This window comes from Podarcis cretensis, assembly GCF_951804945.1.
Source record: "Podarcis cretensis genome assembly, chromosome: 12".
Taxonomy (NCBI): Eukaryota; Metazoa; Chordata; class Lepidosauria; order Squamata; family Lacertidae; genus Podarcis; species Podarcis cretensis.
Window position 1 is genome coordinate 22,621,574 of NC_137181.1, and position 24,508 is coordinate 22,646,081.

General features: G+C 43.8%; 1 protein-coding gene across 16 annotated transcripts in view; it reads right to left on the bottom strand.

The window, feature by feature from the left end:
* KIAA1217 overlaps positions 1–24,508 on the bottom strand; it is a 369,002-nt gene that overhangs the window by 167,493 nt on the left and 177,001 nt on the right. For 11 of the 16 annotated variants that reach the window (XR_013832189.1, XR_013832190.1, XM_079947806.1 and 8 more), the window contains one exon: positions 9,950–10,227. Coding sequence is in view for 12 of the 16 variants with exons in the window: in XM_079947806.1 (XP_079803932.1) it covers positions 9,950–10,227 (278 nt within the window). In the remaining 4 variants the exon portion in view is untranslated. Of the gene's footprint in view, positions 1–2,646; positions 2,725–3,238; positions 3,394–4,204; positions 4,418–9,949; positions 10,228–18,135; positions 18,440–24,508 lie in introns of those variants that run through there. The other 5 variants (XM_079947823.1, XM_079947824.1, XM_079947811.1 and 2 more) reach the window with 5 other exon arrangements.

The window sequence follows — 24,508 nt, forward strand, 5'->3', positions numbered from 1 at the left end:
AATGGGGCCTCCTGCTGCCGCTGCGCCGCCAAAGCCCGATTTCTGTTCTTATCCTGAAGCAAAGTTCTTAACCTGAAGCACTATTTCTGGGTTAGCGGAGTCTGTAACCTGAAGCGTATGTAACCCGAGGTACCACTGTATAAGAGAGCCACAGGTTCCTCACCTATGTTTTCAGCGTAAAAAAGGAATAAGGCTTATAGTGACCATCGCATGAGTATGGCTCTCTGAAAACACTCCACAGCAAGTGTCAGCTTTGTTTTGGCAGTCGTCCCCCCCCCCCCCGTCGAAAAAAACCAGAACACAAAGAATCATAAAAAGGAGTCTTGCATCTCTGATCAGGCAGAAGAGGACGGAACACAGATTGAGAACAAATTCAATACTAGGTTTGGTGAGACCAAGAAGCAGACTAGAATGTGGTGGACAATGCCCCGTGACAACTGCAGTGTTTTTGAAGCATTGTGACTCCAATGAAACCTGCTGACACACCCAACCTGCTGAAGATTGGCTGGTTGGTGCAAAAGCAGAACAAATGAGCTACAACCATTTTCCTTTGCACTTTTCTTGCACTTGAATCCCTTTCTCCTTGGTATTAAAACATGCCTAGATAAGCTCTTGGCAGTGACTCCATGGTTTCTCAGTCCAGGACTTGTAGATGACTTGTCTCAGACAATGTTGCAAGAAAACAAATACAGAGGAGTAGCTGCTGCTATCAGAAGCAACTGAACAAAGCCCAGTCAAGGATTGCAACATGGCCAGGTAAAGTCTTACACACAGATATGAGTGAATGCCAAGAGGCTGTTCTGAAACAGTTCATTTCGGACGCCTCCCCTTCAGAAAGCAGCTAGCTCAGGAGAACTTTGGAAACAGACTCTGGGGCAGTGCAAGGGTCTGTGATCAGGAACAGTTCAAGCAAGAGGCCATGCTGCCTGGCATGCAGAAGGGACTGTATATGTCTAAAGAGGCTCTTTGGACTGATTGCTCATGGTTCTAAAATTGCAAAGCAACCATTCAGAGAGAAAAAACACACAGCACTGTTTCATAAATAAAAAAATCAAAGCAGTGAATGCCTTCACCTTGATAAGGAAATGAGCTTGGAAAACTGAACCAATCCTTTATATCCCTGCCTGATCACTGATGCCTCGGGGGGAGTCACTGTTAGTGGTCCTCCATGGCTCAGATGCATGGCTCTCCTATCCACCAGGAACTGTTCAATATTGTGTTTTATGGAACTCCCTTCCAGTTGAGGTCAGATAGGTCACTTCCCTGCTGAACTTCCAGCACCTACTGAAGACATTTCTTTTATTATTCCAACAGGCATTCCAGCTGAAGTCTGATTTTATCATTTTAATTTGTTTTTATTCTTTGCATTGTATATTTGTAAACAGCTTAGAGACTATCATACATAAGTGGTATATAAATTATTTAAATAAAAACAACAAATTACTTTAAAAAACAGAAACCAGTTGACAACTGCAGACCTAATTCTACTTCTGTTTCATCTCTTTAGGACAGGCCAGCAAGAAGGCGGCATGAAAGCTAGAGCAAGGCTAGGAAAACAGAAGGAAGCCCAGTTCTTAGTGGTCCCATTCCCTTGATTTTGATGGTGCTGAACAAATGGGCCCTGACCTGCAGATTGCTTAGGGAGCCGGCCCTTGCATTAGGCAAAGTGAAGCAACTGACTCAGCTAGCAGGTGCACTTGGGAAGCGCTTCGCCTGGGGACAAATGTACCACTGCAAGACCTGAACTGAACTTCTAGCCATTCCACTGGAACATGAAATGCATTTTTCTGTGCATAGAAATGTGCTCCATCCCTAAAGGTTCCCTACAATGCCACTATCCGCAGTCATAATGATAGGTACTCACTAGTTAAATATGCATCAATTCAGAACACATAAGATATTCTTGCTGCAATCAAATGCCATTTTCCTACATATGGTTACCAACCACAAATTTATTCACATAATATTAACATTGACTCGTTTTTCTTCATATCCCCCCTTCTAGTCTTCCACTTCATCAACCACAATCAGCATAATTAATGCAAATACGCTGGTTTATTTGACACATTGTTCAATATGACATATTTCAATATTAAACAAATAACGATTCAGATCCTTTTCCAACCAACACACACACACAAAGCAGGCTTGAAATTAAGTCTATAAATTCCCATTAATAACTAATAGTGGCAATTTATCCATGACTGTCAAGTCAAATAGATCTGCAGTGCACTAGACAAAAAAAAAAATGGGGTTAAAAAAGAGCTTAAAATAAATTTTCATTTGTTTCCAATTATTTTGTTAGTGTTTTGCACTGCTAAATTTACTTCTGTTCATATATATATAAAAATGAACAGCAAGTGATGAGAGCTCTTTATACATCTCAGGGTTTTACGGTATATAATTTGGGCTGGAAGCATAGAAACTTGTTTTGAACATTCCCCAGGTATTCTGCCATGCCTCCATCCTTCATTTACATTTCACAGGTGTCTTTCAATTGAATCGGTGGCCTTTCATGCTACAAGCAACTATTTGCCAGGACACCAGTTACACACTTCAACCCTGGCTACCCAAACCACTCCCTTTGATGGTCCAACTGTAAGAGTCCGCTCATTTTATTGCAGCAGCAAAAAAGGAAAAACCTACTTCTATCCATGTAGCTTGTTCGTCGATGGGAAAGAATTCATTGTGCTCTTCCCCTCCAAACATTTTCAGTCATATAATGGAACTTGTTGCACCCATTCCAAAGTTGCCCTTCCACAAAATAATGTTATAATAATGAATAATAAGAACATCTGCAGTTTGCATTTTGAAAGGTTTTATAAAAAAGAAAAAAAGAAACCCCAACAACTTGTGATATTAAGTTTGATTCTTAACAGTGAAAGCAGAAACTGTTAGTAAGAAAGGTTCTACCAATAGAACAAATCCATTTTCATTTTCTGGTTTCTCCTCTCTAATACCACACTCGTATTAAGCATGAGTCACCTAACTTCCTCCTTATTTCACAGCATTCAAAAATCTGCTGATCATTCAAATCTAGAGGTGGGGTAGGGAAAGGAGGGAGAGAGGGAGGGAGGGAGGGAGGGAGGGAGAGAGAGAGAGAGAGAGAGAAAGTACATCATACCAGAAAACCCCGTTTATTGATTCAGCTCTACTCTCAAGAAAATAACACAGCCAAATAGATTTCAAACAACCGTATTATAGTCGTTGCAAAGCAAAGGAGGACATTTTTGTTTACCTAATTGCAGGAGTCTGGAGGCAAGCCAGGAAATACGCTTGAGAACAGCTCCCAAGATTTGAGTAGTCACCCAAATCTTTAGTTCCGAACAAACTCCCTTACAATCCCAGGCAGGTAAAATGCCTCCCATGTGTCTCCACTGCAATTTATTTAGCCCCCCTTTCACCCCCCCTCTCCAAGTGAAGCTTTCTCATTTGCATAAAAGCAACTTCCAGCCTATGGGACTTTGAACGGCTACATGTACCCTTAGCTGCCTTAACATGCTTTCCCAAGCATGACATCACAGATCTCCATGGTTACTTAAACCCCACCTGCCTACACAGTAGAGCTAACCTGTCAGATTGAGGCCGCACAATGCAATTGAACTGTTTCCTTCCAAGTAAATGTTTAACAGTCTACTCCTTGGCATGGTGCTGATCTACTACAAAGCAGGTTTATAAAAAAAAAAAAATAGAACACATGTTTATTTTGAAGGCGAACAAACTGTGGGAGTATAGGATGGGTCTTTTCTAATAACTGTGGAGCAACAAAATGTGACCTGCCCAACAGTGCAAAAAGAAACAACCTGCAAGGGTGCACACACACGAAAAACTGTTGTGTTGAAGACCCAGGCGTTGTAAGGTTTTGCTAATACAGTTTCTGCAGGTTCATTGTTTCCCTTTGCAACAATTCTCTTTTCTTTTCTTTTTTAAAAAGAACCCATAATGCCCTTTGGGCAGCACAACCTGTAAAACTGGTTTCTCCTGGAGACTTTCTCTCTCTCCCCCCCCCCCATTTTATTTGGCAGGAATTCAGCTATTTTTTAAACAGCCTTCCACCGCTGCGTGCATTATTTGAATCTCACAGCAGATTCCTCCTCCTCTGCCTCAGCTGCTTTTCCTCCTGCACTGCCCACTCACTAACCGCCATTGCTCTCTCAAAGGAAAGAGAACAACGAGAAAGAGCGGTGCAACTCTGTGGACCTACCTGCAATGCAGGGAACTTGGCACACCACTTTCAGAAGCTGCCCCTCCAAAATTTCCGAGACCTTACACACACACACACCACCTTTTCTTTATGTCTCTCTTCCTGCTTTTCAGTAAACGGCGGGTCTCATTCGCAAGTCATTCCGGGCTTCCCTGGTCAAAGCATGCTGAAAGTTTCATTTTCCATCTCACCAGCAGTGCGGGGGGTGGAGTGGAGAGACACACACAACACCTTCCTCCACTCCGGTCCAGCACCAGCTTCTGGAGTTGTGACAACCTTCCTACTATTCCTTTCAGAAAGATCTGAGAAGTTCTGCCTTAGTTTCCGGGGGAATTGTTTTGCAATAAGAGCCACACCTGTCAGAGTGCATTGTCTGTATCATAACAGTGCCTGGGGGTTGATGTTTAGATAAAGCTTCTTCCACTGGGTGCCGACATGCCTATTAGAAGCACTTTTCTGCTTCATGCTAGGTTGATATCTAGATGGTCACACGGGGAGCTTCCCTGCACACAGCAAGGTTTACGGGGATCCCTTCCCAAAGGCAGCAAGACACACACCCTCCACCTGACTACTCACAAAAACATAGAGGATCTCTGGGAACAGCCTCTGATGCAAACTGATGACCTGACAGTGGAGGAAGTCCCAGTGACCACAGAGAAGGTCATTTGTGTGCTTATGGGTTCTTTGGATGCTGTCCAAAACCCATTAGGCAGCAAAGCATTCATAAGGTGGAAGAGAAGTTGAAAAACATCAACAGATCATTTCTGTCATTCTACCTGGCTGCTTCCCAGCAGTAAAACAATAGATGTGATTGTGTCCCAATAGAAGGAGAAAGGGGTGGCTTCCCGGATGCTGAGCTCCTTGCAGGGGCCACCCACACAAGGCAGCAAAGTACACAGATGGGATGGATAAAACATCCAACTGAGTCATTAGGAACACCATGTTAGGATAAAGCTGATGTCTGGCTGTGGTTATGTTTGGGCTGTCTGCAAACTCATGTTCTCCTCATTTTCATTATTTGAGGAAAAAATACTTTTATTTCTTTAATTAATTCCCACACTGCCACAATGCAGACAGTTTTGTACACTTCATTTGGTTGGACACCTTTGGAAAAAGTGAGTACCGTATTTTTCGCTCCATAAGGCGCACCTGACCATAAGACACACCTAGTTTTTATACAGGGGGAATGCAAGAAAAAAATATTCTTTAAAGGGAGCGCTGAGCAGAACCTGTATGCATCCCAGGCTCTGCTCAGTGCTCCCTTTCACGAGCTGCATGGAGCGTGTGCGTGGCGCTTGCAGGCTTTTCCCCTGAGGAGGGAGAAGCCCCCAAGAGCCGCACACACGCTCCACACAGCTCTTGGGGGCTTTTCCAGGAGGTGGGGGAAGGGACTGAGGGGCTATCCCAGAAGCTAGAACAGCAAGAGGGAGCGCTGCGCAGTGATCCCTCTCACTGTTCTGGCTTCTGGGATAGCTGCACAGCCTATATTCGCTCCATAAGACGCACACACATTTCCCCTTACTTTTTAGGAGGGAAAAAGTGTGTCATAGAGTGAAAAATACGGTATTTTGAAGGGTAGCTTTGTTTCTATTTGAACTTATGAATTGGGGCATTTCATATTAAAATGCGAACTAAACTAATTCCTCTCCCGTCACTACTCTGGGGCATTGTGGGAAATTAAAATGGCAGCCCTCAACAACCTGACATCTTTCACAATGCTGTTACCTGTTACTAGCTATCACCACTACCATGTAAACCACCCAGGGTCTACCAATAGAGGGAAGGAGAAGTCTCAGACGGGCCTCCACGGACTTGGAGCCAATTCTCTTATTAGGTCCTCTTTGTTTTTGAGCCTCCACCCATGCAGAAGCTTATGGGGCAGCCAGCCTTTCCTGCAATCCTGTGGTACCTTAACCTTTGAAGAAGGGCAGACCACACATACACCCATTACCAATTAGCTAGGGATTGTCTGTCACAGGTCTTTACGACTGACTAAGAAGCAGACTTCGCTTATTGTATGACAGGTTTCCATGAAATAGTTTTAAGATGAACAGCTTGTTGTGTATGCTATCTTTAAACCCATCTCTACTTTGATCATGAACCTGGCGAGGGAATGATTCTAGACAAAGGCAGTATGTTCTCACCCTCTGAGCAATGATGTTGCTTTAAAGGTTATGCACTTATTATCATACCCGACTCATTTATAAAATGTATAAACAGGAGATACTCCTTTGACGCATGCATGTTTTACTCAGAAGTAAGCCCCACTGAATTCAACAGAGCAGCACAATCTTAACCATATCTGCTCAGAAGTAGGTCCTGCTGAATTCAACCTCGCTTACTCCTGAGAAAACATCGCTCCCTTAGGATTGCAGTCTTAATAAATTAGCAAGTATGGCACATTTTAAACAGGCAGAAAATGCAGTTACTGCATTCCTTCTGTAATTTATTGGCTTCGGAGGGAGATCAAGTTGCAAAATGTGTAGGGTTTTCTCTACAATAGTCTGTTCAAACTTGGCTTGCAAGTATCTTCGCCAGTGGAACAAAATATTTACATGACTCAGGAAAGATCTAATCTCACATCTCTTTTTTTAAAAAAAGGAAAAAAGAAAGCAATTTGTGCATAATCTTTAACTACCACCCTACATTCTCCACACAGATACTCTAGTTCATTACAAAGATAACAAGCACAATCAATGAAGCAGTCAGGGAAGAGCTTCAAGATTTCAAAGTCAGAGGGGGAAAGAGGGGAGGCGCAAGCAGTGCTCAGAGATTTATAGCACTTGGCAGGAAATCAGAGCTCTGAGAGCAGCTCCAACATCTTATGAGCTGCTGTGGGAAACACCAGTGTTGTACCAGAGTTTCCTGCAGCACAACACGTACACGCGTACATCACACTAGAGAATAGAGATAACTTTTAAGCACCAGGGTATGTGTATCTGGGGAATGCAGAACAAGAAAGCCCTATGTGAGAACATGCAAGCGTACAAAGTGTGCTATGATGAAGTTGATGGTGATTAAAATTTATTAGTCGCTTCTTTTGCAAAAGTAATTCGCATGAAAACAAGCATGAAAACAAGGCAGGGAAAAATCTAAAACTCAATTCATATATTTTTTTTCAAAGGTAGAACTAAAACTTCACACCCACTGAAGGAGGCCACAGATAAAAGCCAAAAGCCTGGCGGAAAAGAAATGTTTTTTGGCCAGTGCAAAAGAAACACGGACAGAAACTGGCAAATTAACCCCTCCCAAACTGGCTTAAATGCAAATAGTTTTTGCTATGACTCCAACATTTCTTCTCATCCACCCTTTATTAGGTTGCTCCTGTTCTGCCCATTTGTGTTTTAGCTTTCCTTAAAATGTTGATCGTAATGTCTCTTTGTGTAAACTATATTAGGTGCATTTAGTTGTGAATGTGAACAGAAACAGCTTCTTTATGGCCATTTTCACCAGAAACAGAGCATCTGGGTTTTGGATTTTCTCAGTCTATAATTTAAATTGTGTCATTCAGAAAATGGCTCTTTGATTAGATAGTAGCTATTTTCAAATTTTGTCTTCCACTTCCTCTCCATCAGTAACATCACTGACAAGTAACACATTCCAGACACAGAGGAATTGTCAAAGTCAGCTGTGGATATTTCATTTGACTTTGCATGCTTTTGAAAGGGTGGGGTAGGAAAAGGGAATCCGCCCTCAATCTTAAAATCATTTTGAAGACTTTGTAATGACATAATGTGGGCTGGCCAAGGATCTCAGTACTAAATTTAATTGCAAACCGGACATTTCCACATTCCAGTCACCACCATGGGCTGCTTAGCCACAGCCAGTAAAAACCCACACAAATTAACAGTAGGGCTGCTAGTTTTAATTATCACACCAGTCATCTTAAGCTTTCGTCGATCAAATTATGGGGGGCAACCTAACAGAACAATCCAAACTATAGGAAGCCATGTATAATTTATACTGGTGTAACTTACCCCTATTCTAAACTCCTTTCAGCTAAGCTAACCCAAGCCTGGCAGAGAGAAACCAAGCTTTTAAAACATAATTCGACTTGCACCACCCTTTTTGTCAGTGTAACTTTTGCTAGGTAATATGATCAAGAAGAAAGGAATTTGGAACAGGGATAAGTCTCCTTCTTCCCTATCCTACCTCTGGCATGCCTCATTAAGGCAGCACCCCTGAAAAAGTTCCAAGATTTTTGCCCTTTCTGAAAAGTCACTGAATATTCTCCCAGATGCCCACTTCAGCAAGGTACAAATTTGTCTTGAAAACCCAGAGTTGAATATTAAGCCCCACTTTGGTTCCAGCCCTTAGCTCCAGCTCCCAGCTTGTCCCTGGCTCCTGCATCCCTCTTAACAGCTGCCTATGGCTTAGCTCTGACAAAGAAGCAGGTTGTGCTTTCATGCCATGTCCTATAACTGCTGAAAAGCAATTGTGTTTAGTCGAGCAAAACTGGTGCCTCAGAACCTGTTAAAATACTTCTGTCACAGCAGGTTGACAAAGGCTCAGATTCAAAGCTCACAACCAACTCATGGATTGCATCCAACCAGTTTTAATCAGAGCAGACCCACTGAAATGAATGAACCAAAGTAATTAATTTCAATGGGTCTGCTCTAAGCAAAAGTTAGTTGAATATGACCCTATGATTTGGAACCCAAACCCTGTGCTGAGCTTACAAATCGTGAAGCACATCATGTTTTAGAGAAGGGGAAGCCAATATGATGCCCTTCAGATGTTATGGGCTGCAACTGCAGTCATTCCAGCAAGGCAAATGGTCTGGGATGATGGGAGTTATAGTTTATTATCTGGGGGACACCATGTTAGCTACCCATGGCTTAGAAATACCTTTCTGTTCATCACTCCTTCCTTGAGAAGCAGAGGTGGAGCAACAGCTTTAGAACGATGATTTGTCAGTTCAAGTATCACACATCCCTTCATGGTTTGTAAGGTCACTGTCAACAACATCCAGAGAGCACCACACTGGCTACCCCTGACTCAAGAGAGTCAGATGGTCTGTAATTTTGTCCTAAAGAATTTCAGCCAGTAGAAAACACACAGTCAGGTGGGTCATGTGTTGGCAGTGGAGCAACTCTTGCTAGACTATACCATTTCAGACTGCAGAAGCGGCAGGACTGAATATTTGGGTGCTTAGTATTTATAAACCCTAAACCAGGCATAGGCAAACTTGGCCCTCCAGACATTTTTGGGCTACAACTCCCATGATCTCTAGCTAGCAGGTCAGTGGTCAGGGTTGGTGGGAATTGTAGTTTCAAAACATCTGGAGGGCCGAGTTTGCCTATGCCTGCCCTAAACATTACAAAAAAGCAAAGAAACAAACCATTTAAACATGTCAGGGAAAAGGCTAGATTAGAATACTTTTCCCTGACAGGTTAAGTTTTCTACGTGCATGGTCCCTCATACAAAAAACTTCCTGCAGACAAACTCTCTCCTGCTTTCGCTCTGAAATGGAACTGCACTGTATGATTTTCTAAGACCGAGCAATTCCTGTATTTTACCAGTCTGATCTGGCAGCCTTTTACATGTACGCAAGCTCCATATCGATTCCTTGCAAGAATAAGGGCTCCCTGACTGGCTTCAGTATCAGCAGGAGCTCCACGAATTCGTTCCCATTCAGCAGCAAAGCCCACTTGCACAGGAATTCCATGTGTGAATAAATACCCACAAGGGTTTTAGCATCAGAACCAAAGCCACATATGTATACATTTGCTTTGTCTTCCATACCTGATCTCTCAGTCTTTCTTGGTGGCCCATGATCGCAGTGGCATGGTGAGGATATTTCTGCTTCAGGTGCTCTAGAAAAGCTTCTCTCTTCTTGTCCATATCTGATGCCTGCATTCCCAGAATTTCTCTGGAACTTCGAGGTCCACCTACGGTGTGTCTGCGAGGAATGTTGCGGCCTGCCTTTGCAGAAGCCTGGCTGTTTCCAGAAGCAACAAGTTCCTTAGGCCACAGGTATTCTGCATCGTCTAACGAGGTTGCATGCAAATTGCTTTTCTGGTCTGCAAATCAAAAAGGTGAGATATGATCAAAACAGAATCTCAGCAGTCATGCCTACAGAAGTAGAAGAAGAAAGTTTATTTTTTGGTGTGGATGTGCATGTTTTTTTTAAAAAAATAGCATAGAAGGATATGGTTCTGCTCTGTTTAATGAGGAGAGATGCTATTAGGCTTAACTAAGAGAACCGCTAAAATAGTAGTTTGCATAAGCTATACAAAACAATGTGAAATGCTGGATGGAAAACGGATCAATAAGCAAACCATGTCCTTGTTATGCAGTTCTCTATACTGAAATAGCGAGGGGGAATGAATGGTAGATCTCTTTCTTCCTTAAGCTTTAAAATCTTTTAAGACGTTAAAAAAATCATCGTAACACTCCAGTACTTTTTAATGGGACTGTAATGAGGCTTCCTTTGGTGATGGCAAATGATAAAATTATTTTTGTACAGTAGAGTTTGAATACTTAATCTTTTTCCAGTGGGTTTTCAAAATGTTCCGAAACTTCTGTGAAATAATAAGAAAAAAGCACTTCTCTTTTCTTTGCTCCCTGCCCCCCCGATTTTCAGATCATAGCCATGGTTTTAAATTTCATGGATCTCGCTTGGATTTTATGCCTCTCCGAGACAGCAGACTGGAAAATATAGTGTCACTTTTTCAATAAACCATTCTTTTGAGAAATGAAATAAAAGCAAGTCTATGCAATGGGGGGGGGGAGAGAGAATAACTGGATGCTGGTGGGGGGTCAGATAACTCTTACAACTTTAAAATCTACTTTTGAGACCTGACTGTTACTGGTTGCTTTGTGGAACGAACACAGGAATAGCATGGATCTTACAGCTAACTTATCTGCAGGTAACCGAATAATACAAACCCCCCCTCAGGGCCCAAAAGAAAAATGCAGGTTGAAGGTATGTTATCTAATACCTAATAGGGGAGGGGGAGGAAAATAGGCTAGTGGAGAGCAAAATGAGAAACATAACCACTAAAAATGCTTTCCAAGTCTATCTGTAACCTTACCTGCTATTAACAGACAGTCATGGCTCTCCCAAAAATTAATAATTATTTTTTGCAGTCTGATCTTGAGCAAGCTGACTCAAGACTTCGATGGGGAATAAATGTGCATGGGACTGCAGGCATTGGTGTTAAAAAGCAAATCCAAATGAGCTCAATTAGATTTAAGCAAATTAATTGAGCATCCAGCTGTTGTTTTGCTGCACTATCCTACCCATGAGTTCCCCAACCCCAAAATTAAGTGCCATTGGCTTCAATGGGATATTCTTTCACATAAGTCTGTTCATAGGCTTCTGTTTGACATTTATTCATTTGAATTTATATCCCACCTTTCCCCCAGAGCTCAAGGTGGTTGTAGATGGTTCTCCCAGCTCCCATGTCATCTTCACGACAACCCTGCAAGGGAAGTTAGGCTGAGAGACAGCGACTGGTTCAAGGTAACCCAGCAAGCTTCATGGCTGAGTTACAGAGATGGACACTGCTGGTTGGCTAATGTGAAAGCAGGGTGCTGGGCCAGTTAAGCCTTTGGTCTGATCCAAAAGGGCTCTTCTTATGTTCTTGTAAGTATGCTTAGGATGAAAATCATGCAGCCTGATTCTCCGCATATCTGGAAGCAAGTCTCACTCCCATCTGAATGCACATCAAATAGCTTAATAGCTACATCCACCACCACCACCATACTTAACATTTGCATAGTACTTTCAATATGCCACGCAATCTTTACAACAACCCGTTAAGATAAGTTGGTACTCTCATCCCCTAAATTGTAGGTGCAGGGGCTGAAGCTGAGAGAGAGTGTGTGTCTTGCCTAAAGGCTACCTAATGAGTTCAAGGCAGAGGAGAGATTAGCAACAGAGACCGATTTATCCCCCAGGCTCTTACAGGTGACACCAGCACTTCTTTCAAATGATTTGCCTGCACATCCTACTATTATAGAAGCTGTTTTCTCTTTATTAACACCACTTCCATAATGTCCCCCTGTGAAATATTTTCCTTTGCTTTTGCCATATTTGGCAGTTTTAGCACACTCCTTGACTTCTCCAGCCAATATTTACATCAATCGACAAATCTACAGGGCAGCTTCCTGCACTAACAGCAGAGAACTTGTAGAGTTCAACTGTGTCAGTTATTCCTTCACATCCCATAATGCTTTTGACCTCAAAGCACATTATTTCACTGAGGGCACCTCCCCGCCCCCCACGCCAATATCAACCATCTTGGGCTCCACACTCAGCAAGGGAGTCCTTGGTAGTAGAAGAGTCCATGCTGGAGGCTGCCTGGTAGATGCTGACCTATGGCATGGTCTTCTTAGTGGCAGATCCCAGGTCTGCAGAATGCCCACCCCAGTGAAATGTGCCTGTCCCCTTCATTAACACTCAGAAAAAATTTAAAAGCATTCCTGTTCAATCAGAGACTTAGTGGCTGGAAGATACTGGTCCTGCCAACCTGGAAATAATAATAATAATAATAATAATAATAATAATAATAATATATTATTTATACCCCACCCATCTGGCTGGGTTTCCCAAGCCACTCTGGGCAGCTTTCAACAAAACACTAAAATACAATAACCTATTAAACATTAAAAGCTTCCCTAAACAGGGCTGCCTTCAAATGTCTTCTAAAAGTTTGGTAGTTATTTTTCTCTTTGAAATCTGGTGGGAGAGCGTTCCACAGGGCAGGTGCCACTACCGAGAAGGCCCTCTGCCCTGTAACTTGGCTTCTCGCAGCAAGGGAACCGCCAGAAGGCCCTCGGCGCTGGATCTCAGGAAATCATTAGCTGTGACGATATGTTCCTTTTCATACATTCACAATTAATTAATTAATTAATTAATTAATTGTTTTGCTTCTTTGTTGTTTGCTACCTGGGGCTCCTTTGGGAGGAAGGACTCAACAGAAATATAATAAAGAAATAGACCCATGACAATAACTAAGATGCCAGCTCCCCCTTTGTCCTGCAGGCCTCCATCAACCTTCCACACTGCTCTGGAGAATTCCCCAATCCACTGGAGCAGAGTTTTAGGAGCCTCAGAAGGCTCCCCTCCTTTTCTGCTAGCAAAGGAGTCCACTGGCTCAAAAGTGCTTCTGGGAATAGAGGGGTACCAATGAATTCAACCCTAGGTGTTTTATTTCTCAATCGGCTCAAAGACGAGATTCAAGGGCAGAGAGATTTGGATCTGCTAAACACTTTAAAAGCCAGTCAGCATTCCTGAGCACTTTATATTAAATTGTTATATAGTTAGGGGGGTTTAGAGTACAGCCGCTGCCACACATGCTGAGGGGCTGTTGGAGGATGAAATATTTTCCATGTGTAACATAATTACAAAAACATCCAATCTCAATAATTTGAGGACAATCCTGTCTGAAAAGTCAAGGGAGGGGGAGAATTCTACCATAGCATGCTGCTAAGATAAGAGTCCCAGGCTGCAGTGCTCCTGGAGACTGCCAAGCTCCATGCTAGATCACCAAAGAAAAAAAGCTTAAAGTTCATTCTTTCATGTGGTGCATCTTAAATGTGGGGATTTTTTTCTTCTTTGTCTGCTGAGCTTACGGTGACAAATCAAAAGGCTTGTTGGCTCGCTGGCACTGCAGTCTATCTAGTTCACCTTTCCACATTTGAAGCCAACAGCATGTTATGCCAACAAGTTTATTATGGATACTTCCTAGGGGTCCCATGTAACTACAGCAGGGGTTGAGAACCTCCAGATTGTGGGCCTAATTGAGCAGCACCCTCTAATTTGGCCCTTGAAGTCATTTCCTCCAAACCACATCCACTTGCCCCGTCCCTGACGTCAGGTAAAAGCATGGTTGTTACCACTTTGAAGTCTGTTTGCAAGTGGTTTGTGCCGAAAGTGTGCCTGAAATGGACTTAAAAAGTGAGCCCCTTTTAAGCTGCCGCCTGATGTCACAATTGTGTGTGCCCTGTCTGCCCCTCAACGTTGGCCCACGCAAGATGGGGAAAGGAAGGATCCAGCTGACTAGCTGTATCCAATTCTCCACTCCTGATCTAAAGTGTCACATTGAATGCTCACACTGACAGCTAATTCCGTGGCTTTTGTCTGCGCAGCAACTCAGAAACACCTAATCAAAATCTACAAAGGCTGCTTCAGACTTGACCTTTCCTCTGCACAGTTAATGTCTCTATACAGGGGAGAAATCCCTTTGGATTTTCCCTTCCTTGGCCTGGTTAGGCATCTCCTTAATCATCTGACTCAGGTGAAGCTGTGTTAAATCAATGCCTGGTGACATTAATGCACTGGTGGGCCCCTGGGCCTAATGAGTACTGCCATGGGTCCCAGTGTGGCCTGTTCCCACAAACCATGTCCACCAGCCCCACACCCAATATCATACGCATTGAAATAGACTCGGAGTCCTGTAGTGATTTCATGCTCTTTATTGCAGCTTGTAAAACAGTGATTGAATTGCTCCCCAAGCCTCAGGCTTTTATATAAAGTCATACCTCGGGTTACAGACGCTTCAGGTTGTGTTTTTTGGGGTTACGGACCACCGAAACCCAGAAGTACCGGAATGGGTTACTTCCGGGTTTCAGCGGTCATGCATGCGCAGAAGCACTGAATCACAACCCGCACGTGCTCAGGTGCGCAGGTGCAGGTTGTAAACGCTGTGGGTTGCGAACATGCATCCCACATGGATCACATTCGCAACCCGAGCGTCCACTGTATTTACACAATGAGTCCCATCTGATTGGCTGATTCTGCTTCCCTCCTGGAGCCTGATTGGTCTTTTCCTGCAGGCCAATCAGTTGTTGCATTCTACAATCCTACCAGCCTAATAGGCTGATTAACTTCTTCCTGGAGCCTGATTGGTCTTCTCCTACAAGCCAATCAGTTGTTGCATTCTAGGATCCTACTTGCCTATTGTTCTAGGATCCAAGGTTAGTACATAACATGCATGCAGTGCTATTTTTCTAGAAAAAGAGGTGCCGGAACTCACCATGAACACCTCCCTTGTTCTCTTAGAACAGCAACAGCGTTCACCTGAGAGGTGCTAGAACTGAGTATCCTGCTGTAAAAAAAAAAAAAGCCCTGCATGCATGACAGATGGCCACCCAACCTCTGCTTAAAAACCTCCTAGGAAAAAGAGCCCACTACCTCTCATGGGAGTCTGCTGCACTGTCAAACAGTCAGAACATTATTCCTAATGTTTAGTCGGGCCAGGATCAGTGTTATATGCTCAAACCATCTTGCCCTGGTGAACAACCTTGCCACCAAATTCTGCGCCAGCTGAAAAGTTTCTGAACCACCTTCAGAGGCAGCTCCACATATCTCACATTGCAGCAATCTAACCTAGAGGTTCTCAGAGGCGGCAGAAGTTGGGCTATCCCTTTCCAGACAGGGGCGCAGCTGGACCACCAGCTGAAGTTGATGGAAGGCACTTGGTGCCATCAAGTAGGAATTTCATATATAGTACAGCTTCCAAGACTATAGATGCTCCCTGTTATTACACTGCAGCCTATTTGGCATTCCACTGCACCAAGTTTAGTTCGTTCCCAGGCTCAGGAATGTTTGGATTTAAGCATATGTTTGTTTACTACACATCCACGAAATGGAGTAGAAGTTGTGAAACTGCCTTTACGAAGCTTACAATGTGATCTCTTTATTTTGCTTTGAGCAGTTGGAAACTCTTTCCATCCCACACATAAAAATAACAGTTGTTCTCTCAGAAAATGTAAAAACAACAGTAAGCAATCAATCAAGCTGAATCTACTTGGCTAAGAATGGCAGTGAGAATGCGAGGACTTCCCACAATATGTGCCTAAATATTCCACGGTTTGAGCTCTGGAAAGTGTTGCATTATATACATGAAACTCCTCGCTTTGTTACTGAAGATATTCAGTGAAGACTCAGCTAAAGATACTGTAAATAAGTCTGCATAGAACAGAAGGAGAGAACTGGGTCTGGCCCTGTGGGACTGCCCTGCCCACCTACCATAATATCTTTATTTAAACAATTTATTTACCGCTTTACAACAGTCTCTAAGCAGTTTACAATTCAAAAAGCAAAAGAACTTCTATTAAAATGCCTGCTGGGGTAACAAAATATTCAGTAGGCAGAGGAAATTCAGTAGGGAGGGGACCTGCCTGAGCTCAACTGGAAAGGAGGTCCATAAAATTGAGAAATATTCTCTTTTATTTGTGTCCCTGCCCTAAGCATGTACTTAGCCTGTCTACTGGGTAACCCAGCATTGAGCATTTGGATGAAATCAAAGCACTATGGCAAAAGGAACCCAAGTATGCAGGCAACGATGACCAGCAGCACTTCCAAAGCGCTGTGCCTTTTTGCAAGTGCCGGCAACCTGTTTTTGGTACAGAGCCACGCCTTCACCTGCCCCACGCTTGATGTCATGTATGATGCAAAGGCGTGGGGAAGGTGGGTGTTGCTTGCTCAAAACAGCCTCCCGGGCCAAATGGCACCCAATGAGGCCCACAGACCAGAGGTTCCCAATTGCTGGCATATAGTCCAAATCAAATATGTTAGGCTGACTTGAGGCATTATAAATGATCTGACTTACTACCTCTACTGGAAACACGAGGGAGAAGAGCCAGGTATATAAGGGGCATATTTCGCACTCACAGTGGGTCTGCAGAATTGGCAATCACCAGTGTGTGTCACTGTCACCCAGCTTTGCCCAAAGCAGGAAATTGCAAGGAGGCCAGTCACAACAAGGAGAGCTCTTTACACCAATAGGCAAGAGAAAGTTAATTTATTATATTTATATATCACATCACACAGCCAGAGCATAGTCCAATGTCACCCATTGTAAAGGCACCTGGGTTAGTCTTGACCACAGCTCTGGTCAACTATTAGAGCAGCCTCCAACCCCCCCCCCTTTTTTTGGACCCAGGACGCACCTTTAACCCAAACATGAATTTTGGGAGACCATTTCTTATTTGTTTTAGCCATATATTTCCATGGTGGCAGAGTGGCTGTTGCAACCCACCACAGATCTGGCTGTGACCTGGGAGTTAGCCCCCTGACCCACCACAGTGGAAGACCAACGCGCCAGAGTTTGCTCAGTTTTGCTACTCCTTCAGGAGCCTAGCCCAAATTTCCCTTACTAATTGCATTTTATTTTTTTGTATTGATGCTCCATCACTTTTAGGCTATCAGTGACAGAAAGTGGTACACAAAAGCTGTAATATAAATGAATGAATAAACAAACCATTTCTGGTCTGTCTTCCCTGTCAAGTCATCGGGGCTTAGCTCTGATAATAACAAGTCACAAACACACACACACTTTCTACCAACACTTCAGATTCAAATTAGGAATATCTTGCTCCCCAATCCAAAATGTTTGTTCTTATAAAGCATGTAGTTTGCACCACATCCAAGACAAAACAGAGTGAAACTGGTATGCAGGACACCAAATCTGCCCTGACATGAAAACTGTGTCCATAATTTCTGGCTGCATTCCAAGACACACTCATGTGTTTCCCATGGAATAGCACTAAACTCTGAGCGGTTTGCTGAGTTTCAAAACTTGAGCTCAGAAATGAAATCCTCACTTGAACTAAATGAGGAGGAAGCTTACTCTTCATGCATTGTTGGAGAACATAATATTAGAAGGGTGGCCTCCCTTGACTGTGGGGGACAACACCCTCCCTTTTCATAGATTGCTTTGTGTTTCGTAAAATGTTTGCATCAAAACCAAAACCAAAAAGGAAAAAAACCAACCTCTGAACCCTTATGCTCTTCGCTTTCTTTCTGCTAGAAAAGTATTTCCCAAGAGAAAGTCAGATGTAAGAAACAGACAAAAAACAGTCAGCCGCAGCATAATATATAAAGTATCTGCTCCATATAATCTGTCATGAAGATATAAAAAGCAGCAATGAGGGACAGGCTGACTGCAACTCCATCTACGCATGATTCTGTTACTCACCCTTCATCTGTCTGCTGTCTCTCGGACAAGCCAGGAGCGGCTCAGGTTTCTGGCTCTCAGCTTCCTCCATTGTCCCTGCCTACTTTCAAAACTGCACAAGCTTTTGATTCAAAAGCCAAAAAACATGCAGCTTAGAAAACTACCAAGGGGGGAAAAAAACCCAGCAGCCTCCCCCCACCCCCAGTAAAGGAAAATCTATCCTCCTCCTTGACAGTACAAAGTTCCTTTCAAAAGCGAACTACATTCCAGGAGGGCAGGGAGAGCCTGCGTGAAACAGTCAGAAAGTTTTCAGCAGACAAGTGGGCAGTACTTTCAAAAGCGGCTGTCGGCTTCAGCGGCTGTTGCCGAAATAGCCCCCTGAGCTTCTCTCTCTCTCTCTCTCTCTCTCTGTGAGGCCCCCAACAGGTGATGGGTTTGCCTGAGGGTGAGATTCTAACCTAGTTCTTTTCCACCCAATGCCATGAAGCTGCTCTTCCACCAGGCAGCATTACTGATAGTGATTACAAGCACTGGGAGGACAGTAATTCTAGCCTACAGAAATCCTGAGTTCTGAGTCAAAGCTCTTTCCGGACAATATCTGTATGCAAATAAGTAGCTCAGGTTTCTCAGCCACGTTTATTTAATTATTTGATTAAAAGGCTTTTGGACCCTTTTTTTAAAAAGAAAAAAAGGCAAAATCACCTCTCAAAGCTGTTTACAACCATGCATGAATACAAGCCTTTAAAATCCAACAGTAAAACCAGTAATATAATTAATCAATCAATTAAATTATTATTATTATTATTATTATTATTATTATTATTAAAATAGCTAAGTCCATCATCCCAGGAACATACAAGATAGCATGCCAGCAAAATAACCCATCTAGAATGGGACGCAGGTGGCGCTGTGGGTTAAACCACAGAGCCTAGGACTTGCCAATCAGAAGGTCGGCAGTTCGAATCCCCGCGATGGGGTGAGCTTCCATTGCTTGGTCCCTGCTCTTGCCAACCTAGCAATTTGAAAGCACGTCAAAGTGCAAGTAGATAAACAGGTACTGCTCTGGTGGGAAGGTAAACGGCGTTTCTGTGCACTACTCTGGTTTGCCAGAAGCGGCTTAGTCATGCTGGCCACATGACCTGGAAGCTGTACACCGGCTCCCTCGGCCAATAAAGTGAGATGAGCGCCACAACCCAAGAGTCAGTCATGACTAGACCTAATGGTCAGGGGTCCCTTTACCTTTAGCTCTAAAGAACAGTATCTGGTAACCTGGATTAGCCCCACAAAGGTGACGGTGAAAATATGGGTCTTTAAAGGCCCATTTAAAGCTGGCAAAGGAAAAAGGCTCACCTGGCTTTACTTGGAATTGGATTGCATAATTGTGGGGCCACCACTGAAAAGGCCCACTGATCAAATGGCTTTTAAAGGTAGACATTTTAACAGGGTCTCTGAAATGGGTTCAGACAGTTCTTAAGGCAGGGCTGAGAAAACATTGACCCTCAAAATGTCGCTAGACTACAGCTCTCATCATCCCTACCCACTGGCTGTGCTAGCTGGGGCTCATGGGAATTGGAGTCCAACAACACCTGGAGTCCCATAACACTGGTGGCTTTAAGTCATAACCAGCATTCTGAATTGCTCCCACTTTGCTCCTCTCTGGCAGAAGAAGCCAGAAAAACTAGGAAGGGGATAAATTAGCATTACAACTGAACTCAGGATCATTGCTTGTTTCACCTTAACAAACCATGTTCAGCAAGCCAACAGCAAAACATGGTTTAAGGCTAGCTAGCAATTGTGGTTTGCTGGGTAAAATAAAGCATGAGCCATTGTTTAGATATAAAGAAAACCTATTCCTTTCCTGGTTTATTCACAGTATCTGTTCTTGCCAGGGGAAGCACAAAGCAGGAGCTATGGCTTACTGGGTCCTCACAAACGGGTTGATGCCCAGAGATAAGCTCACACTCGCTTTGCTCTTTCCTGGCCTTTTAGCACAGGGCAGCACAGCAGCTAAATTTAGCGTGTTGTCAGAAACCAGGATTGTGGTTGAGATCGCTTCTTCTTTCACCGTGATCTGTCTTATGATTTGTCGTATGGTTACAGGTCATGGTTAAGGAGGACTGGCCTTAACTGCAGTTCCCAGCTGGAATGGCACATTAAGCTAAATCTTGGCTTTGCTGCTGTGCTGTGCACTCCCAGTAATCCATAGTATGGTTTACTATGACATGAAAATGATGCTAATATGGCTTAGTAAGTCAAGAACTTTGGCAAATGCCACCTTACTTTTAGGGTTGCTTGCCACATGACCAGTTAAGAAACGCTCTGTCCTTCCCCTAAGCATTTAACAGCAGCTTGCTATACAGAAAATCTACTGGTGAAAATGCCCATTGCATGGAGACAACTAATAAGCATTACTGTCCACTAATCAGGTCACACTGCAGTAAGAGAGACACAGAAACAGGTGCCGATAAAAATGTTGGCAACTCTACTACAGTTGAGTAAATCAAGCTTGCAGGATGAAATGTGTAGATTTGCTGTGAAATGGAAGTTTTGCCCCAAATGTCAAGGAAATCAACAAGAACTGGGTTGACTGGTATGTTGAACCTGGAAGGCCTGCAAACGCCATCTTGGTACTTAAGGTAACCTCAAGACTAATTGGTGGTTGCTGCAAGGATGAGCTCAATAAGTTTATTCACACTTGCTTTGATGTATGCTAATTGGCTTGCTTTAATGTTGTGCTTATCTGTAGGTTTGGGAAACTTGGTTCTTGGCCTAGGCAGGGGAGTTAGCCGGGAGACTTGGATACCTGCCCCCTGTGCCTTCATCGGCAGGTGGACTAACAGGAGGTTCTTGCCAAACTGACATATGCTGTCTTTTGTATACATAATGAATGAATGCTTTCCTGGCGAAGACGACCTCTCATTGCTGCAGTGTCTGACCTGCGTCTGTAACAGCAGTGGAGTTTTTATAGGCTGTGTTGTACATTTGCCCCTTTCTTTAGCAAAGCACTAGGAACTGGCCATTCCGGCATTTTTGACATCCTTCTTTGGTATCCATGCATCAAACCACTCGCACAGGCCTACTCAAAGGTACATTGGCACCTGTTGAGCAAAAAGTATTGCAAAGCTGCTCAGGAGACAGGGGCGGAGGAAACTGAGGGGGGTGACAAAATGCTGGGCAGCACTCACTGCGGGGCGTGCAGCCCGCTTGAGCCATGTGTCTCTCCTGGGGGAGACGTGGTGGCTTGGGTGCGCGCAGGCTCTGTGCTGCCCAAACAGTCTGCCCACTGCCTGCCCCCCAGCTGTAGGGCGGCTGAGTGCGAGGAGGCAGGCAGACTCTGGAGGCCCCGCAATGTGCCCCGCCCCTATGGGAGGCTCACCCACCCTCGCCCCACCCCTGGGTGCGCTGCCCCAGACACCTAAGCAGCTTCCTCCACTGCTATGAGGAGAGAGTTCTTGGTTGTTGTACAGCACTTCTATAAATACAGTGGTGCCTCGCAAGACAAAATTAATCCATTCCGCGAGTCTCTTCGTCTAGCGGTTTTTTCGTCTTGCGAAGCAAGCCCATTGACAGCTTAGCGGATTAGCGCTATTAGCGGTTTAGCGGCTTTTAGCGGCTTTTAGCGGCTTATCAGCTTAGCAGATAAGCGGCTTAGCGGCTTAGAAAAAGGAGGGGGAGGAAAAAAAAGTCGGAAAAACTCGCAAGACATTTCGTCTTGCAAAGCAAGCCCATAGGGAAATTCGTTTTGCGAAGCGCCTCCAAAACGGAAAACCCTTTCGTCTAGTGGGTTTTCCGTCTTGCGAGGCATTCGTCTTGCGGGGCACCACTGTATTAACATTCCCCAGAATCATGTTCCATTATACAGTGGTACCTCGGGTTACATACGCTTCAGGTTACACACTCCACTTACAGAAATAGTACCTCGGGTTAAGAACTTTGCTTCAGGATGAGAACAGAAATCGTGCTCCGGCGGTGCGGCAGCAGCAGCGGGAGGCCCCATTAGCTAAAGTGGTGCTTCATATTAAGAACAGTTTCAGGTTAAGAATGGACCTCCAGAACAAATTAAATACTTAACCTGAGGTACCACTGTAAAAAAGCCTTACCCAACCAATGACTCAGTCATGGGAGTTGGAGTCCAAAAACATCTGGAGGGGCATGGGTTGGAAAAGGCTCTTTTATGATGGACACTTTCAAAGTCAAACATATTATGTAACTCTTTCAAGTGCCCATTTGTCTGTGGAATATTATCACCTGTTCAAACCGCTAAGCAGTAGAAAACATGGGATGCCCATTTCTAAGTTACGTGGGTACATTTTGCACAGCTGTGCCCCACAAAGACCTTTTACAGGTGCTTCCACCCACCACTTCAAAACGAACGCCAGAAGGAAGAGTATCTCTTGGAACCTCTCCTTGTTTGTGCATTCTTAAGGAATGGTAGCCTCGTGCAGGAAAAGCATCTGGCAAATCCCAAGCAGAATTAAATTAAGATTCATAATTGCAGCCTTTGTGAAATCTGTAAAAGAAGACGCTAAAAAGCATGTCAAGCAATAAGCTTGGAGAAAATTAGCTAGGCTGATATAGAATTGGAAACTAAAATAGACAAAAATAGATAAATGAGTGCACTCCTGCTACAATCTTGGCAGGCTTGCCGGATCATAAACCGGAGAAAGGAAGAGTTTTGGCAACAGAGCGATTCTGTGCATCTCCACTGAGGAGCTAAGTCGCCTGTCCAGTGGAGCTGACTCCCAGGTAAATGTACATGGAACTGCAATGAGGGGAAGGGGGTCCGGGGCAATCCAGAATTGCAGTGAAAAAATATTAACTAAATAATATCTGAGCAACTTGGCACAGTAGTACTGCTGCCCTCCTCTACTTTTCAAGCTTGAAAGGGGTCTTTGACTTCCACCTGTTCTGAAGCGACAGTGATGGGAAAGTTCTCAGCTCAGCTCAGAAGCGGCTCAGCAATTATGAGTACCATCAGAGAATGTCCATTCAAAAGACTGGCTTTTTCAAAAAAAAAAAAATTATTTGTTTGTACATTTCAGCACATGCACACTTCCTTTCTGGGATGTGAAACACTTTCTCACATTGCTGCTTGAGAACTCTGGAGTGTGGATGGGGGACGGGACACACACCATCAAATGCTCCCTATTCTTCCTGGTATGTTGTGTGTGATGATGCCCCAACCCATGATCAGCTGCTGCTCCATGTTTACTAAGAATAAAAAGTCCATTTCATCAATCGACCACAGTTTCATCAGGAGTTAAGAGGTTAAAGTAATCAACTTCTGAACACCCGCCAACAGGAACTGCAGGCTTTGAGCACCTAGGCTGATTAATTTAGACCACACAGGCACAATATTGGCACCTAAACTTGTAATAATCTCAATTTTCATTCCAAACAAGAGGAAGAATTTCAGGGTTAGGGAGCTCTGCTGAGAATACTCCTGGGCATGATGGGCTGGTAAACTCTTATTCAAAGCTAATGGAAATGCGTGTGGGGGCAAACTGCTATAGTTCTACGAAAGCAGAGAAGCAGAAGGCACCTGGCAGGAGTCCAGATTGAACAATGGAGAAGTACAGCTGAAAAAGGATGAGCTAAAGCAGCAACAACAAAAAAACGTTGCAATTGTAGGTAGTTGACTTGAGTTGCCAAATAGTAAAGCTTTGGAATCATCCTTTCCTGCTAAAGGTAGAAGAATTATGGAGGGTCACCACACACATTACATAGCAGCAAACCATTTTTTTGTTCTTTGCTACTAAGTGTATGCTCAAGCAGAGCGCTTTAACCAATCCTGAGACAAATTATGCCCGTATGGAAGACACACCATGTTTTTGGCCACATTCACACGCAGCACTACTCCAAATTGTGACTTAGCATGAATGTGCGAACCTGCTGGCTCCTGGGGAGAACGCAGGAAGGTTTGTTCTTGGCTACGGATTATAGCTAAGGAGGAGAGAGCTTAAATATTAAGCCGAGTTTGGGACGACATGCTAAGCCAAACCTTGGCTTTGCTGTTGTGCCATAATGAGCTAAAAGAACAAGGAGAACAAAGCAAGTGTGAGCTCCTATCGGGGAGCCGGAATGGTTGCATGGTCCTAATAAGTCATACTTTGGCTTACCATTATATGCAAACCATGCCTATGTTACATTCATATTCCACATTTTAGGTATTCACTTAATGCAGCTAAAATACCTAATATAGGAAGAGAAGCCCCATGATATCAAAGACAAGGTGCAGGAGCAAGATAAGTTTTGTTGCATAACACGTTAATTTAATTTCCAGAGAAGCAGCCAGGCTAATCTGTTGCAGCAAAACAAAGGGAGAGTTTTGTGGCACCTTAAAAAACCAGCAAATTTATTATGGTATAAGTCAGTGTTGGTGACCCGGTGACGC